The sequence below is a fragment of the Fukomys damarensis genome, unplaced genomic scaffold (assembly GCF_012274545.1).
Source record: "Fukomys damarensis isolate Sample0158 unplaced genomic scaffold, DMR_v1.0_HiC HiC_scaffold_39, whole genome shotgun sequence".
Classification (NCBI taxonomy): Eukaryota; Metazoa; Chordata; class Mammalia; order Rodentia; family Bathyergidae; genus Fukomys; species Fukomys damarensis.
In genome coordinates this window covers 105,789,296-105,808,982 of record NW_022900951.1, presented here as the reverse complement: position 1 = coordinate 105,808,982, position 19,687 = coordinate 105,789,296, and the positions used below count along the sequence as shown (strand labels likewise).

Genomic DNA, 19,687 nt, shown 5'->3' with positions numbered 1-19,687 from the left:
TTTCTGATAATCAGCCATAATTGCAAGTGCAATCAGCTTCATTAGTCTTACCTCAGGGCAGACATATCCACCCTGTTTTCTGTAAACAGAAATAGGCCAACTGGAAAAAGGTGACAAATATACCGGGATATAACACAACCCCAGGAAAAAAAAAAAAAAAAAAGAGGAAAAGCTCCCAGATGTTACCCACTTTTTCTGATAACATCAGCCATAATTGCAAGTGCAATCAGCTTCATTAGTCTTACCTCAGGGCAGACATATCCACCCTGTTTTCTGTAAACAGAAATAGGCCAACTGGAAAAAGGTGACAAATATACCGGGATATAACACAACCTAAAACTCAAGGGGCTCAACTCTTAATGCAGGCGTCCTAACGGACTTACTTATCTTACTACACAGCTGGCTTGCTGTCTGGCTTTGTAAAGCTGATGATTTCTCAGATTACTAAAACTCACCTGTCGGCAGATCCAAGGATCATGAGCAGAATCAAGACATCGCTGATACAGCTCATAACAGATGACTGGCTCCGGCAAGGCTTCCAGGAAAATGAGCAGTGCTTCAGCTACGGAGTGATTACTGCCAGCTGAATCACCTTATGTCAAGGGAAAGAGGCTCCAGAAGAAAGGCCACACACTTGACTGGCTCCTTTCTTGCAGGGAGGGCTTTCTTTTAGTCGGAGCCCAATGATCCCAACTGGGGTTTGCTATCGTATTGGTCCAGGTACCCTGCAGCTCAGTTGTTACAGAATCAGTCAAAGTCCTATGTAAGGCTGGTCCAGCTTCAGACTCAGGAATACAGTGTGCAGAATGATAGTTCTCACTGGATCAGACCTATAAACTAGTTGCCAGTGGTTTCCATCCTTCTCTGTCCTAATGGCAGCATATGTGGTGGGTGGTGGTGGATGAAGGAGAACAGTACTATAGCTTCTAGACTCCATGCTTAGTAACAGTCATTGTTACTTACCCCTTTGATTTCTTTGGTATTCGGTATTGAACTTAGGACCTTGTGCTTGTGAGGCAGGTGTGGTGCCACTGAGCTAAATCCCCCACTCCTACCCTTTGATTTCTTAGTAATAGCTTGACACAGAGAGGCCAAAAGTTCCTGAAAGGAACTGAGGAATGATTAGTCAGTGATTATTGTATAATAAAATACAATTACAAAGAAAAATGTATAACTAAAAATCAAATGTAGATGGAAAAGAGAGTTTGGCCAAGTACCAATCCGGATTTCTAAGCCTTGGTCAGAAAGGATACGGATTGTCTCTGGAATGCTGGTATCCAGACAGTCAATGATCTGCTGTAACTCTTCCTGCATTCCAGGGGTTTGGAACAGGTCCTCCTACCACAGAAGTCAGAATGAAGGCAACAAGGCAAGATGAATCAGCACTTAGGTTCTGAAGATTGCCCAGCGATTGGGAGAGTTGTAGAGGTATGAAAACAACCCTTTTCCCTATATCGTATCTATAATCCATGTGACATTTTATTGCAAACAAGATGAACTTCAACAGTTTTAGCTTATGTATTATACGGCAGGGAGATAGATGGCCAAATTAGGAAAGCAGATATTCCACTGCAAGCCTCCAGACAAGAAAGCAGAATGCAAACAGAATCACGTTCAAATACCAACACTGCTGAATGTGGGGAAAGGAGTAAATGCATATATGTGTGAACCCTTGCTTTCAAGTTATATTACTCTTCAGTAGGTAAGAAAATATTACCTTTCATTTTGGTTCAAGGAAGTTCTCTTGTTTGGGTGAATAGGTTGAGGATGGCTAGTGTTTTAGATAGGATTTTTAAAAAGTTAGGATCAAATGAAAAGAAATGGGCTTGAAGTTTGCTTGGGCTTTAACATCTGTGAAGGCTCCATGACAGCATTATAAACTCAGATACTCAGCTATCCAGGAGTGCAGAGCCAGGAGCCAGGCCTTCTTGGTCCTGGTCCTGCCTCTGTCAGTGCGCTTAGACTGTGGTCTTGGGTAAGTCACTTCACTCACCGGCAATCTGACAATGCTGCTGTGGGGGTTGCTAGGAAAGTTATAAGCATTATGCTGGTGTGAAATAGAATTTCTTACAGGACTTGAACACAGTCTGAAGTTGCAGAGAAGGTCTACTCTTACTTACCTGGTGACAGGCATATCTGAATAAGTGATCTACTAAAAGCCAGATCTCCTTGGGGACCTGGAGGGGTCTCTCACTGGCACCTTCATCCAAGGGAACCATCTGTAGGAGGGAATTTTCCTAGTGGATGAAAATGGATGACAATAAAAGGAGTCTCAGAACAAATACTCAATCTTCAAATGATGCTCATGTAGGCACAATGTGATCTTCATCTCTTAAGATTTTTCATTTTTTTTCTCTCTAGGGACACACCTGGTCTGAAGGTACTCCATATTTATTCTTACAGGTAAAGGATCACCTTTCCTTAATGCTTCAGTCATTAAGTGTTTCATTCAGTTTTACAATGTTTATCACGTGCATACATTCTGTGTTTTACATTTTTTCAAGGGTAACATTGAGAACTAGTGCTCTAGTGATCCAGGAGTCCATATATCATGGGTGACTGATGGACTATTAAATGACAATGATCAATATAGTAGTCTGAGAGACCATGTGTACACTTAGGTTTCAATTTACTTTTAAATCACTCTTCCTTCAGATCTTACCACAAATGCTACTTGTTCTCACTACTGCTTTAACTGAGCGTCTTTGATGTTCAGGAATTCAAGACAACTTTCTATATGAGGCCGGCACATGTCAGGATCGAGAGAAATTCTAATCCTAAGGCACTAAATCTCATGAGCCTTAAGATCCAAAAATAATAAACTGAATACAGCATCTGAAGAGCCAGAAATCCCATGAAAAGTCGAAGGTCTAAATTCAGAAGTTGCTGTTTATAAATATTTCTAGGAGTTTTCATTCCTTCACCTGTTTCTATTATCTATTAAGATTTTTCTGGAAAAATGTACTCTGCTAACCTTCTGGACCGAATGCAACACATGTACATACAGACTCTTTAGCAGATGTCTCCAAGCTTAACACATATAAATTATTCAGCACAGATTCATATACTTCTAAAGAAAATCTGACAACTCAATTGGAGCTTTTCCTGTACTAAGGCATTAAAGCAACATAAAGCAGTATCCAGGATGAACAGACTGAATGCGTACTGTTCTTAATAGGGAAGGGCTGGGAAGCAGTTGTCTCAAATCTGAGTGGTTTAAAAGGTTAATAAAATGTCAGTAGGTTATAAACACCACCCACTACCCATTTTCAAATTCATGTGTGACAATACTAAATGTCATACTTGTGTCTCTACAATCTAGAGAAAGATATAATAAGAAAAGAGAGAACAAAAATTCTTTAAAATCCCACAAATTATTCAGAACTATGATTTTCAAAGGGAAACCAAAGCACTTTGCCTCTTCCAACAAGGCACACTCAGTGCCTGCTAAGACTTAGTGCTACTAACTAAAGCAAAAAACAGTGTACTATCCCCACCATCCAAATGTCTTTAACTCCACCCAGTGGGGAGGTCCTACTGGGGAGGAATGAAGGTGCTGTAGAACATTTATCCATCCCAGTCTCCTCTACTTGATAGCTTGTGTGGAGCTGGACACACTGCAGTTGATGATGGAGAGGCTATGAGGCACTGGAGAAGGGGCACATCACTGGGCAATCAGGAAACCTTAGTTCTAGCATCGTCTACCTCATTCTCCTGCTGTCAGTGGTAATGACTTTCAGGGTTTCCTACATTTCTGGGCCCTGGTTGTCTTGTCTGTTAGAATGGAGAAAAATACCTTTCTCTGTCTGGAGGCAGAGCATGAGATCAGATGATCGCTTATGAGCTCCACTCAGCCTCACAATTCTATTCTATTACACTCTATTTCTGGGCTCTAACTTTGAATTCTTCTAGTAACTAATCACTATTATCAATAGTCCCAGATCACTCTTAATGCAACAGAAATGGGCTTCTTTTGGTTTTAGTACCATTGGAAATAGGACATTTAAGTGGCATCCTCCTCTAGCCTGTGAGCTTGCAGGTGTATCAAGACACCTCCGGGCTGGATATGGAGCTCAGTGGTACAGCACTTGCCTAGCATGTACAAGGCCCTGGGATCCCACCCCCTAAACAAGAACAAACAAAACAATAATAAAAGAAAGTGCTATAGTTACTTCTTAGCTCAAAAACACAGTTCTGGTAAGGGGCGTAGCTCAGTGGTACCACACTTACCCTGGGTTCAATGCCCAGCACCACAAAAACAGCCCCCCCAATCTGGAACCTTGAGATGTATTACTCTTACACACTGAATCTCAGTGATTTTATGCACTGGTACAGTGAACAAGCTTTAAACATCTTTAAAGATAGCTGGCAGGACTTAGGCGGATTCTCACTGAGTCAGAGGTCTGTGATATGGGCACACCTAGGGACAAATTCCAGGGATCACAGTTAAGTGTTAAGCAAGCACAAAGAAACCCTCATAACCACCAGTGGATTGCATTACCTTTTCTAGGAAGCTGTCTTCTTCCTGAGAGCAGAGCAGGAAAAAAGTCATCGATAGATAGAAAATGATTAGAATTAATTTGCAGAATTAGAAACAGATCAGTATTAGAACACACAAGTTTACTAGACACATATGCTTTTAGGAGCTCTGACAGGTAAAAACTGAACACATTCTTCATCTGCAAAGTCCTCCAATGTGCAGTTTAAGAGTATCACCCAACAAAGGCACTTCGGCAGGGCTAGATTTCTGTGCGCCCTGCCAGCTGACCTGCTAAAGGCCCACTGCTGTTTCTTCCTGTGCAGCTTTTTAGCTAACCCCAATGTCATCTCACTGGAAGAATTTGGTTGTGGTCCTGAAGGTGGCCATTTGGAAGCACATGATAAGCTGCCCTCCTTTCCACTGCCACTCCTTTCATCCCAGTCCATCTTCTGCGCATTGTCCCAGCCTCCTTTCAATCTCCCCATAGTCACTCTACTCTTTCAAAACAGCCCCAGAGTTCCTAGATTTGAAGGTCCCTCTGAAATTAATGAATTTTCTTTTAGATCACAGTAAATCAAAAGATCCATCATTACTTTTATTTTTCTAGTAGGTATAAGATAAAAATGAGTAGCAGAGGAAAGGAAAGAAGGTAACTTTTAAAATCTTTTCTGTCTTTTATGCTATTATTATAATCCAGTAACAATAATTGCCATCACTACTGATGGGGCATCTGCCATATATCAAGAACTGAGCAAAGCGCTTATATACAAAGCACAACGTCATTTAATGTGCACACAGGTACAAAGTAGGTACCATTTTCATTTTACAGATGAAGAAACTGAGGCTCTGAGAGTTTAAATTATTTGTCAAAGGTCCTTCTTAGGTAGTAAGGGGCAGAGTCAGGATTGGAACCTAGGTCTAACTCCGGAGTCGTTATCACCATGCTCACTTAGGACAACTGCTTCCTGGATGGAGCAGCAGGGGAGGGGAAAGCTGTGACAATGTGTTCTCCACAGTAGGCTAAAGACAGTGAGAAACCTACTTATGAGGCAGCACACTTAACAGAAGGAGGACAGGCATTATGTTAGGCAGTCTTAGGTACAAATCTTCCTGCTGCATCTTGTTAGTTCTCTGTAGACCCCAGGCAAGTCACCAAACTTCGCCTTGCCTTGGTTTCTTCATCTCCAAGACAGGGATAATAATATCTACCTCACAGGCACAATAAAACAGTCTAAAACCAAGAGGTGGTGGGGCAAACCTCCCCAACAACTCCCTCCTGGGTTCCTCCTGTTTCTGCTATGGGCCGCTAAGAACTTAAGTATAAATCACGTCTTGGGTCTGGTCAGTAAAAGGAGAAATCTCAGCGCCACTGCCTGAGATGCATGAGGGCCAGAAGTAGGGACAAATATGTATTTCCTGACCTTCCAAGTGATAACGCTGAATTCCTTTTCCCCAAACTGTTATATGAGGCAACTAGGTTTGATAATATTGTTAGATACACTGTAAATTAAACATGCTTTTGTGAGTTTGTTTAGGCTCTTAAATACCACATGAAATAAAGTAATCAGGGCAATAATTCTTTGTAAGGTACAAACTATTTATAGTATTGTAATTATAATACTTTTTAATGTGAAGTTAATTCTGAGTGCCAAACATCTAATTTAATACAATTTTGGACTATACACTTTTATAAAATTTAGGAGTACCTCCTGTTAACAAATACAGAATTCCCCTGTCTGACAGACTTTATCTTTTTCCTCCTATGAAAACATGACCCATGATATGAGTAAAAGTCGGCAGAAATGTTACATACTAACCTGTCAAACAAGGCCCTAAAAGAAGTTTTCTTTGAGTGGTGACCATCTACCAGTGCACAACACTGTGCTAAATACCTTTGGGGAGAGGGCAATAAGAAATGAGGATACACAAAGAAAGATGTGGTTGGTCCCTTACCCTGGTTTGCAATTGAACTGGGATACAGAATCCCAGAATTTCTGGCCTGACATTGTTATAACTCATGTGTACAATTTCTCAATAAGTAGTTATGATCCCTAAAAGAGTAACAGGGTTTTTTTCCCAGTGCTGGGGACAGAACCCGGGGCTTTGTACATGCGATAGGTAAACATTTTACCACTGAGATACACCCTGTCCCCCAACTCACATGACTTTACTTTTTTACATTATTAATGAGTATTTTAATCATGGGGTACTGGTACATAAATATATTGCATTTTGATTCTTTTTACTTCCCCTACTCTTCCTCACCCTCTATCCCCAGATCTCCTTCCTATCTCCACAAAGTCTATCTCCCTGTTTCCTAAAATCTTTCTTTAATTTTGCTCTTTAAGTTATTTATACTTTGGGTTTGTCATAGAAGGGAAGTCGTGTGATATTTAAGCTTCTGCATCTGATTTGTTTCGCAGGATTTTAAAGGGTAAAGATGGAGAAGGTGGAAGAGGCAAGTGAGGCGTGGTGGTGCAGCCAGAGGCACAGTTGAGGAGCAGGATAAGTGTGTGGGAAGATAACTAAGAGAATGTTGAGAAAAACAGTGGGAAATAAATCTGACCCTGAAAAACATAAAAACATGCTAAGGAATTGGGATTGTATTTAGCTGGTGTGTGTGTGTGGGGGGGCTGCTAACCCTAAGCAAGGAAACAGCAACCCCAAAGCAGTGCTACAGAAAGATCAATCTGACAACTCTGAACAGAAAAAATTAAATGGAAGAAACATTAGAGGCTAATAAGGCAGATCAAACAGGAGACAGTAAATACCTTAAAACTAATGATGGAAATACATTTTTAAGAAAATGAATGGGGTTATGGGGGTCTAGGTTCAATCTCTGGCATGTAGAAAGCCAGTTTTCCCAGCACCATTTATTAAGGAGGTTAGCTTTCTTCCAGTGAAGGGGATTGGCCCCTTTCTCAAAGATAAAGTAGCTGAGTGTGCTTGACATTGTTTCTGCATCTTCTGTTCTTTTCCACTGATTCTCAAGTCTGTTGTATTGCCAATACCATGCTGCTTTTCTTACTGTAGATTAGTAGTACAACTTAAAATCAGGGATTGTGATGGACCCTGCCTAACTGCACAGGAAATATTACAAAGAATCAATAACTGGGATTATAGTATGTTAAAAAGCTTTGGCACAGCAAAAGGAACCACCCACAGACTGAAGAGACAACCCACAGAATGGAAAAACATTTTTACCAGGTGCTTCTCAGATAAAAGACTATTATCTAGAATATATTGAACTCAAAAAATCAGACCCCCCAAATTAAAAGATCCAATCCAAAAATGGGCATTTTATCTTCTTAGATGAAGTAGAAAAAGCAAATAAATACATGAAAAAATGTTCAGTTTCACTGGTCATTTGAGTGATGCAAATAAAAACTGAGATTCTACCTCACCCCAGAAAGAATGGCTGCTATCATGAAATCAACACCAATAACAAATGCTGGGAGGCACTGTGGGGAAAAAAAAGGAAGCCTTCTTCACTGTTGGTGGGAGTGCAGACTGGTGCAAACACTGTGGAAATCAGTGTGGAGATGCCTCAAAAAACTAAAACTAGAGGTTCCATTTGACCCAGCTATTCTCTTTTGGATAATTATCTTACTTCTTGAAAGAGTAATGCATCGTACCCCAGTGAACACGCACACTCATGTTTATAGGAGCACAATTTATAATTGCTAAATCTTGGAAACAGGTCATATGCCCACTAACAGATGAATAGATGCAGAAAATGTAGTATTTATATAGAATGGAGTATGACTGTGCCTTAAAGGATAAGCTTGAGACATTTTAGGTAAATGGATGCATCTGGAGACCATAATCTCTTTTTTTTTTTGAGACAGGGTCTGGCTTTGTAGCCCAGGCTGGCCTCACAGCAATCCTCCTGCCTCAGCCTCCCAAGTGCTGTGATTACAGGTGTGCACTATCACGCCTAGCCTCAAAACCACAATCTTAAATAAAACAAATCAAATGCGCAAGTTTAAATATCACATTGTTTCTCTTGTGTGAGAAACCCAAATGGTAAATAAGGAGAAAAATGGAGGATAGTTATTGAGAAGCAGGAAGAACTTGTTCAAATGGGAAGGGAAACAAAGGAGGGGGAGGGACAAGGGGAGAAAGGGAAAATGGATTTAAAATAGAATGGAAGGAAAAAAAATGGAAACAGAGCTTCTGTAAATAGGGAAGAAAAGAAGGGCTAAAGTGAGGGGAGGGAAATGGCCAAAAGGAATTCAGATATAATATGTACAGGTACAAATTCTCCATAATGAATGTGATCATTATGTATGGCACACATGTACTAGTAAAAGATTAATGGATAGGCTGGGGATGTTGAGCACTTGCCTAACATGCATGAGGCCCTTCATTCCATCCCTAGTACTGAAAGAAAAACAATGGATAACAGAGAGAGACTAGAAAGGACTTTGATTAAAAATAGATGCAAATTATATTTAATAAAACACTAATCTAAAATTTGAAAACCGAGACATCATAACCTCTGCTAATAAACAGCCTACTACTAAGTGGTCCTACGGTTACTACCAATCACTTAGTTCAATGGACTTAACAGGTAGAGGATGCCCACCCCTTTGCAAAAGGCTATGTGTTGATTTCATTTAAAAAGGGAACAGTTTAGGATTTTCTCCGTGAGACAACATTGGCACAGAGCAACTGCAATGCAAATCATTCTTTACCCCAATGTTCACCCTCAGAAGGCTGCTCCTAGTAGTACGTGAAATGCAAAACAGAAGAGTTATTTAGAAAAGCAGAAAATAGGATGGAAATTCAAGTTCTCAACAGACTGAGTTCATATGAAATACAGAGTAGAAACAAACCATACACTTAACAGGATTAAGAAATGAGTGACAGATCACTAAGACAAAGTAAACATTTAGTGAAAAGATCCCTGGGGACAAATTAATCACCAAGTTGTTATTTTTGTTACTTTTTTTTTTTTTTTTTTTTTTTTTTTTTTTTCATTTTTTTTTTTTTTTTTTTTTTTTTTGCCGAGGATTGAACTCAGGTCCTTGCACATGGGAGGCAGGCGGCAGAAGCACTGAGCTAAATCCCTGGCCCTATTTTTGTTACTGTGGATTTTGTTTTTGGTACTGGGGATTGGACTTTGCACTTGGGAGGCAGGCAGCACCACCACTGAGCTAAATCCCCAGCCCTACTTTGGATTTTTGATACCCTAACAGACATGTTCCCAAGCAAATACTATTTCTTTGCCATTCATCAGATTTTTTCATCTCTGTATTTACAACCAACCCTTTGGGCTGGGGATTTAGCTCAGTGGTTCTTCCACCTGCCTCACAAACGCAAGGATTCGAGTTTGATCCCCAGTACAAAAAAAACAAAAAAAAACCCAAAAAACAAAAACAAAAAAAAAACCAAACCAAACAAACAAACAAAAAAATTTAAAAAAAAGGTACAACCAACCCTCAACCAGATCTGGCAGTTCAAGGATGGTCTTCTTTCCATTAGACTGCTCTACAACCAACAGTGGCACGCTTCTCTCAACATGTTCTTTTATGACACTATGCTAGTCCTCAAAGCCTTTTGAAGGTTCTAGATGCGCCCCCCAGCTCAAGCATAAACTCACCTGCAGACTTAAGAGACTTTATATCATCTGCCTTTATCCTAACAAACCTGTTTCATACGCTCCTATCCTGAACCTTCGCCCTTTAAAAGGAAATCTTACACTCTTCCATACACGGTCTTTTCATTTTCACATTTTATCCTTTATATTCTAGATGCCTCTTGTGCCTGGAAGAGTTTGCTCACACAATAAATGAGTACACATATTTTGTAAGTACTTGAATTTAACTGAAACTACTTCTATGACTAACCCCAAATCACTTTCCTAATTTGCTTTATTCAAACGCACTGAACTTATTTCTAGGTCATGCTACTGTTACACACATAAACACCAAAACCAAAATAGGCTGTTTCTGCCATTGTTTCTTTTACAGAGATTAGCTGGTCAGTCAATAAGCTTTAAGCATATAAGGGCCTGGATAGGAAAGGAATTTGCTGTTAACACAAATTACAAGCTCCACAGTATTCATTTTAAATGATTTTTCCAAATACTTACCAAATAAATGAACATTGACAGTGAAAATGGTTAATGTTCAGATGGTCTCGAACCAAGCTCTCCAGGAGCTGTGATTTATGATTTAGTCATATTGAACATGCAAGTATAGGAGCCTGTGAAACCGCCATATACTTTATATCCAATGTTTGATAAATATTGATGATTATTTGCTACTTAACATAAAAGTTAATACAACAGGAAAACCTATTGTAATTCTGGAAAGAATAAAGATGAGTATAAAATGCAGATTTTCATCTGTTTTCCACTTGTGCTAATCCCAACTATTCCAAGAGTGGCAAAGCCACTGCTTGTGAGAAGTGTAGGAAAAATGTGTGGCACAAGGTCTTTTCTGAAACAGTACAGGGAGGGACAGCACATGCATTGAACCTACTTCTAGCTTCCCCATAATTTTAGAAAACATAATATAATAGAGGATAGGTACCACTATTAATGTATCATCTTATGGGATCTCAAATATCATCTTGGGTCTTGGAAAAAACATGGAACAAACATTAGACTTAAAGAAAAGTTTCAGGCTGGATATGGTGGCACAAGCCTGTACTCCCAGCTACTTGGGAAGCTGAGACAGAAGGATCCCAAGTTTGAGACCAGCCTGGGCAACTCAGTGAGACTGTCTCAAAAACTAAAATTAAATGAAAGGCTCGGAATGAAGCTCAGTGTTCCCTTGGTTCACTCATCAGTACTGAAAAAAAGGCATTTCAGAAGGTCAAAATCAAGTCAGGATAGAGTAGAAAGGTATTAAAAATGGGTTGTTGATTATTTTAGACTTCTTGTTTACTGCCCTACACTAATATGGATACTTTCCTCATCTATGAGATATAGGAATTTAGTAACACTGAGATGCAATTGGCTGTGAGAAGAAAAAGAAACCTAAATCTTACAAAATAAAAGCTTTAAAGACAATAAATGATGACCACACATAGAACTTACTAGAAATGAAGCAAGTGTGTAATAAAAATGATCAGGGCTCTATTTTTTTAACCTTGAATCACTTCTGCACAAAAGGAAGGAAGAGGGCTTTTTACAAAGTCATCAATTTTCTTAATGATCTTGGCTATTTATAAGCAAATGTGGTGGGACTGCCTGATTAATATATTATACACAAAATAGAAACTTATCATTCTTGTTGAGTTTCCTTCCAGACACTTCCAGAGTTAAAATTAAAAAAAATATGTCAAAGGCTGTAATTACAGCCTCCACTGACACTGTCCAAAACAAACAAACAAAAAGCTAGGTTTCAGTTTACAGGAAAAAAAAAAGGGGAAGAAAGAGTATACAAGGGTAAGTTAGAAAATAATAAGAAAAGGCAACAATCAGGCAAATTTAGGAAATGGTTGATCCTTGACTGGGTAACTATGTTGTACTCTTAAAAGCCAATGTCAGGCTAGGGATTTTGCTCAGTGGCACCATGCCTGCCTCACAAGCGCAAGGTCCTGAGTTTGACCCCCCCCAAAAAAAAAGAAAGAAAGAAAAGAAAAAGGCAATGGTATTTTTAAAAAAGTGAAGAACTAGTCTACTCTAAAATAGACTACATCTGGGTGTGGTGGTGCATATATGCACGCCTGTAATTCCAGCACTTGGGACGCTGAGGCAGGAGGATCACCATGAGTTTGCAGTATGGGATATATAGCAAGTTCAAAGCCAGCTTAAACTACATAGGGAGACCCTATCTCAATAAACAAACAAACAAATAAATACATAGACCACAAAGACCTTTCCAGATATACTGCATAAACACAGACCACATTTTGGCTTTAAAGAAGCTACATTTGGAAAGATCTGTTTAATGGCACTGCAGGTTACTGTTAGTTTTCATAGGCACAAAAATTGTCCCTACACATAAGTGTATTTTTTCTGAAGAGATGTAGGCTGATATGTTTAGTAGTGAATGAACATGTTATTATCACTTAATTTCAAATGGTACAGTGAAAACTGTGTGCATGTATACACGCCTATGGCATGGGGGGGTCCCCTGTATTGTCCTTTAAATTTTTCCGTACATTTGACATTTTTCACAATAAAAACCTGGGACAAATAAAGCCAGGAAATGGTGCTGGGGAGGAAAGGAAGAAGGTAGAAGAAAACATCATTCTGAATGTATTGTGAAAGATGAAACACTAAATTTGAAAGAGAGGAATATGCCGGTAAAAGAAAAATAATTATCATGCGAAATAGCAGGAAGTCAGGCAGTGTATGAGTTTTTGAAGAAAATGGTTGTCTCAGACAGAGATAAAACAGTCATGAGGGCTCTAGGGAAATAAGCATAATTCTGAGAAAGAATGCCGGGACCGGACCCAAGCTCTTTAGTCTGCTATCTGAATCACAGCTGAAATAATTCCATGGCAACGGAACATCTTACACTCAGACAGGCCAGCAGCCAGCCTGCTGCTCTGCTCTCCCCTCTGGATGATACACTCACTCGCTCTGGCTAGGCCAAAAGGGTCACTGTGAATACTAATGGTAATTATAATGTCTGGCTGCCATTTCACTTCATTTTCTTTGGTACAAGACCAAAAATATACTTTTGAGACCCGAAGAGGTCTGCCCACAAATCTAACAATATTTTCATTTAGAAGAAAAAGTCTTAAAAGTTTGAACTTCATATTAAATCAATGTACGTTACTGAACATAATACCCATTTCCTTCATAGGACATTGATATTATAGCTTGGCTTTGGGGAAGGGGGAGAAAAATTATCCTCCAGTCCTTTCTTGAGTCCCATTAGCTAAGCATCAAGCTTCAATATACATCATAATCATTCAGGATGCTGATAAAATGCAGATTCATAGGTCCCACAATCTGATTCTGCTGCCAGAGGTGAGCAGGAGGAGGAAGTTGTACTTGCAATAAGGATCAGGGATTCTGATGCAGGTAATCCAAGGTCCCATCCTAGGCCTATCCCTCTAGAAGCAGTGCAGCTTTATGGTGATTTGGTGTAATATAGTATAGAAGGAATCTTGAAGTGGGAGTCAGAAAATCTGGTGACAGACTTGCCACTAACTTTTTAACTTTTGGCAAATTAATGCCTCTGTGCCTCAGTTTTCTTACACGCTTAATGAGAATAATACTGCTTGTTCCACTTACTGCATCTTGCATGCACGTTAATTTATATAGAAGTGTCTTTACTCTTATTTGGAGAGTTCTATATTATCTATTGTATTTCCAATGAGAACTCACCACTGATTAACTGCTCTTTTATCTTAGGCTTAATCTGACAGCCCTCCTACCTCAAAAGACAGAAAGCACAGAGATAATGAGGATATCTCCTGAGTATTGCAAAACATATGTAAAGGTTTACATCTTAGGATGCTTCTTACCAAGTCTATGAGTTTGGTGACAGGAACTTCTCGGATTGGTCTTTTCATTCGGCACAGAGCCTCTAATGATGTACCAAAACAACTTGGTAGGTAATTTCCACTGATTGTCAAGAAGTAATCTTTGCCTCTATCCAAGTGAAGGACAAGAATATCTTCGATCTTATCTTCCCCTGAGTTTAGGATGGTCACAGAGTCTTTGCTGACATACACATCAAGAGAAATGTCCACTGTCTCATCTGAAATGTAGGAGATGATACATACTATCACAGAAACTTCCAAGGGAAAAGCAAAAGAGTATGGGAACCAAAGGAATAGACGGCCTCCAAAAAAATCACCAAGCAACAAAAGGGAAAGACTGGTCACAGAAAAGAGGTATTACCAATGCAGTGACAGCTAAGGTAAGAGACATATGGTTAGAAAATGAGAAGTTAAACCAAGGAAATGGAAGTTCTGAGGAGATGGTTCACAACGAGCAGAGACAACGGTAAAAGGAAAACTCACTTGGCTCCAAGTAGCCCTCAAAAGGTTCAGCCCGAAGCCATGGCTTGCAGTACTGGCTGTCATTAAGTTTAGGGATGAAAGAAAAATGGCAGGGAACCTGTCCATTGTTGCTGATCTGGAACTTCTCCTTTTGTAGTTGCCGAAACTTCACATTCTCAAACACAAACTGGGGAATAACAGACAGACACAAACATGCATCACTAGTAGGGGAAGTAAGTCAGTTGGATTATTCCATGGAGACTGTGAATCAAGTACTTATTCACCAGGTGTATAACTGCCATATGCATTCACCAACTGAGCCGACTTCACATCATCCACATACATTATTAAACTCACACAGCAGAGAAGGAGTTAGGTGGCTGTTGCTACTACTCTAGCTACTCTGATTGTCCCTGAGGTCCTAAGAGTGTGACCCAACTCTGGCCAGGACATTCATCCTGTGACCAAGTTCTGGTCCCTGAGACATGAACTCTGCAATATTAAATGAGAATAACTAACTTGAGGGCTCACTAGTGCCAGGCACTGTTCGAAGAGCTACACATGTATCAACTCATGTAATCCTTACATGTGTCCTTAATCCAGACAAGGAAAACTACAGATCTGAGAGGGTAAGATACTTGCTTGGGGTCATATATCTACTAAATGCCAGTGCTGGGACAAGAATGGAGGCAGTCTGACTTCAGAAGATATGGTCTCAACCATTTTGCTTTAATGTCTTTTCTACACAACCACAATGGGCAGAAGAAAGGGAGGCCATGTATTTGGCTCACCTCCCTCCTGCTGAGTTCAAGGGAAGGGAGGAAGTCATTTTCCATTCTATCCATGATGCGCACAATATCTTCGAAGACCTTCCGATATCTCCGTTCATCCACAACCTTCACCTAAAAGAAAATGAAGCCTCTTTTCAATCTTATATCCTCCTAGTTTATCACCCTTTGAGATTATCTAGCAATTTAAAACTGGTCATTACAGCAACCATTTAAAATAAACTGTGGTGCAAACAATGTCCTCAAAACTTTGATACCTTGCTTCATCCACAATTTCCACCTGAAAGAAAATAGATCTTATTTTAGTCTTATTTGTTCTCAACCTCTGTCTCCAAAATTCTCTAACAAATTTTAAAAGGCTAATGAAGCAACTATAAAATAAATGAGTAAGCACTATAGAAGCACATATGTTAAAGTTAAGGTAAGGTAAGGAAGGTAAAGTGTAGGTAAGAATGTTCTGTTCCAGCGTTAATTTACTTGGTGGTGGAAAAATGTGATGATTGTGGTAAAAATGATTTCTTGCATTATACAAAATAATAGTGTCAAAATATACCCATTACTGTTTCTAAAACAGCAGAAAATATAAGTGAAACATTTAATTCCATTAGCTGCTATGTATAATGCCAAGAATCATATCACTGCTCACATTACATAATAGCAAAAGGTTGTTAGTAAATGGAACCCGAGATAACATAATGGCAACAGTGTGTCAGTAAAAGAGACTTATGGCCATTTTAGACCATGGCTGACACAAAATATCGTAGGGTAAAACTACAACAGATAAGGAAATCTTCTATACTAATAGATCAGAAAATTTCCCACCTGACATAGCACTTTCAACTTCCTGATACAGCTGTTTTATAAATATTAAAACTTTATACAAGCAAAAGTTAACATAAGACACAATTTTTAACGTAAGACATTTCTTTTTTTAGAAAATTTCACATTATATATATATATATATATATGTATATGGTGTACATACACACACACACACACACATATATATATGTCGATATGTGTATGGATTCTTCTTCTACATAGCAAAGGTTCCAAAGTTCATGTGGAAAACAGAGCACCAAAGCTGAGCCAAATATATCAGACTGGGGAGGGTTTTTACATCATTTGGACCCTAACTTTTAGAGAACTGAGGATCAACCACTTCAGTGTGACTTGGGTTCATACTATATATCGTGTTAAGATAAATTGTATACTTCCACAAAATTTTGCAACTTTTTATTTCAAAGAAAGTATTTTTTACCCATGTCTTTTTATTTTCATAAGCTGCAAGGCTATAAAATCAAGGCATATGCTGATAGTTGAGACAACTGAGATACAAAAGATTAACTAACTTGCTCACTGCCACACTTAATACCAAAGGTGACATATGGACCACTAGCTGGACCCTTTCCAAAATACTCCATATGTGACCAAACGAAGTCAGATAAGTCTGAAAATCACAGGTGCCTACCTACTAATAACTATCTCCAAGGGGTGAGACCCAAGCATCTATACTTTTTAAAAAGCTCTCTAGAGAAATCTTAGGTCCACTAAGGTGTGAGAATGCTGCAACAGATCATAGTACCAAATGCATAGGTGGAATCCTATCTCAGCTTAATCTCAGCAAGCCCTTAGCAAATTTTCTGAAATTAATTGGCCATGGATGCTTGGCTCCTTTGCTACCAGTCATTGTACCGATGGTGGTAAAAATATAATGTGGTTTTTAAAGCCTCTCAATATATTATGCCTAAGAGTCCAAAATATGGAGTGGTCACTCAACAAAAGCAACCCCTTTCTCAGTGGATTAAATGATTTAATGGCACATCAAGGATAATGAAGACAGAAAATCCTCCAACATTTCATCACCTATACACCAATTTCACAAAAGGAGGTTACAACAAAATTAGAAATTCTGAAGAAAGTATAATGAGCTAGGTATTTATGTAATAACACTGACAGCCCTCTAAGACTCACTATAAAAAGTTTAAGAAAGCAGGTTGCAGACCAGCACATATGGCATGAGACCACTTATGATATACACACTCATATACACAAAGCAGGATTTTGTCTAGGGTTAAACACAAAAGCATATGCAAAGTCTAGAACTGTACTATCCAATAACAACCACTAGATACAAAGGGGCATTTAAATTTAAATTACTATGAATTAAACCCAACTAAAAACTCCACTCTCAGTCACGTTAGCCACATCTCACACATTCAATAGCCACCAGCAGCTAGCAGCTATTGGACTGGACAACATAGATACAGGACATTTACATCATCACAGAAAGTTCTAGTAGTCAATGCTGGTCCAGAAATACACAAACTCATAAAGAGAGTTGGCCTGGCTGGGGAGTTGGGGTTTAGGTAAAGTTGGGAGTGGAAGATGACCAGGACTGGAGAGCTGAAAGCCTAATTTATAAATTTTGCCTAGAGCTTTAAAGAAAAAGCACTTCCACACTGCTATAGAATTTAAAAGTTATTAATGACTAGAAAGGTAGAACTTGATTAAAGATGCATAAAAATATACAGAAAGCCTGGAGAATTGTTAACTATTCCACAGGCGCTTTGGATTAATGTGTATGGAGTATTAAAAACATTCCAAGGCTCTAAAACGAAATACAAACAAAATGCCAAAACATAGTTGATTAAACCAAGGTGGTACATAAAGTACATCCACATCAGATTTAAGAGAATTCAAATGAAGAAGAAAGGGTGGTCTCCAAGTACAAATTGGAATTAGGTGGGCTAAAAGTAGTACCTGAAAGCAAAGTTAATCAAAAAGTATTTTAGAACTACTGGAGCATTTTGAGGTAAGTAGAAAGGGCATAGTTTTGGGAGTTACAGACTTTAAGATTTGAATCTCAGATCTCCTACTTGAATAATCTCAGATATTGAACTCACTGGTTCTCTACCTGCTCATCTGTTAAATGGGAAATACTTAAATCAAAGTGCTGTTGTGAGGAGTAAATGAAATATGTACAAATTACTAGCAAAGCTCCTGGCACACAGCTGCTATCTGTGTGATGCTTATTATTATCGGTCATTATTTTAAAATTTTTAAATGGGGGCCAGGGGCATAGTTCAGTGTACATGCTTAGCAGGTACAAAGTCCTGGAGTTCACCTCCAGCACCACATAAAAAAACCCTCAAACCAAAAAATCCCCTAACAAAACATTTCCAAATGAACACAGTTATGATTGTCTTGATAAAGTCATAAGATCAAGGACTAATTTTAATCATCAAAGAAAAGCCCTAAGGTCATTTTTTAAAAGAGGTACAAGCAAGACATGTGGGCGATACCTATTTCAGATGCCAAACAAAATGACAAAAATACAGGCAAAAGAAATCTACCCTGCTATGCTTTTTACATGTTTGAACTCATTAATCTTCATGAGTAGGTATTATTCTCCATATTTTATAGAAAAGGGGACTAAGGCACAGCAATATTGCATGAATTTTTCATGGTCACACAATTAGAAAGTGGTTTAGTTGGGACGCAAATCCAAGCAGTCTACTACAAAGTTCATCCCACTAAGCACTGCTCTAGATACATACTGATAAGATTATATGACTGCAGGTACGGGAAATTCATAAGAAATAATGTAAATGTGATAGCTGCAGTAAGTCAGCAAGATTACAATATATAATCACAGGTAAAAACACAATGAGGAAAGAAACTTAACTCACAATACACACAAAAATTAAATAACTGTCCATTTATTTAGCCCAGGATGCAAGAGAGTTGAAGAAAAACTCAAAACCTATACTTTGAACAGGAAGACTTCACTCTAGTAAGGATGGCATTATACCTCATAAGGCAAACTCAAATCTGGTCATATTTTGATCCATCTGTGCCTTTGCTTCGGCTGTAACACCTCTCCACCCAGAATCTCTCTCCTGGTATTTCCTTTCCTTAGCATCTCTCCAACGAAAAGCCAGTCATCCTTTGAGATTTAGCTTCTAACTCTTCTTTATGCTACTGGCTCTAGGAGGCTTAAGTTACAACTCAACCATTATGTAGCATGAGAAACTTCCATGTCACGAAAAGACCTGGCACATGAAGAGCTCTAATGACAGAATTTGTAAGGGCTGAGGACACTGACTTCTCAAACTTCCAAATGATTATTTGGTTATGGACATTTATGGCTCACACAATTACAAATCTGGTGCTTGCTTCAGCAGCACGTATACTAAGATTACAAATCTCTTCTGAGTCTATATAATGCTCTACAAATAAGACATTTAATGCAAACAAATGAACAAGTGCTTACCCCGATATGGAAGAGGGAGCTCACAGGCTTGTGGTCACTAGTTTTCAGTTCCATGTGACTCCGATAATGAAGCTGATCAACATTTGTTCCTCTCCAAAGGATTCGGTCACACCAGGCTGGAACCCGACATTTTCCACTGTAAATAAAGAAATGAGTTACAAAAAGAACATGCCACACAAGAACACAATTCCTACCATGGTAGTTTAGACCCAGAGCCATATGCTTGTC

At 38.9% G+C, this 19,687-nt stretch overlaps 1 protein-coding gene across 4 annotated transcripts in view; it reads right to left on the bottom strand.

Annotated features, from left to right (window-relative positions):
* Ocrl (OCRL inositol polyphosphate-5-phosphatase) overlaps positions 1 to 19,687 on the bottom strand; it is a 53,507-nt gene that overhangs the window by 3,409 nt on the left and 30,411 nt on the right. The window contains exons 14-21 of one of the 4 annotated variants that reach the window (XM_033760216.1): positions 19,460 to 19,595; positions 15,187 to 15,297; positions 14,417 to 14,582; positions 13,916 to 14,151; positions 4,502 to 4,525; positions 2,121 to 2,237; positions 1,254 to 1,338; positions 456 to 583 (exon numbers count right to left, since the gene is read on the bottom strand). In XM_033760216.1, coding sequence (XP_033616107.1) covers positions 456 to 583; positions 1,254 to 1,338; positions 2,121 to 2,237; positions 4,502 to 4,525; positions 13,916 to 14,151; positions 14,417 to 14,582; positions 15,187 to 15,297; positions 19,460 to 19,595 — 1,003 coding nt within the window. The remainder of the gene's footprint in view (positions 1 to 455; positions 584 to 1,253; positions 1,339 to 2,120; positions 2,238 to 4,501; positions 4,526 to 13,915; positions 14,152 to 14,416; positions 14,583 to 15,186; positions 15,298 to 19,459; positions 19,596 to 19,687) is intronic. The other 3 variants (XM_033760217.1, XM_033760219.1, XM_033760218.1) reach the window with 3 other exon arrangements.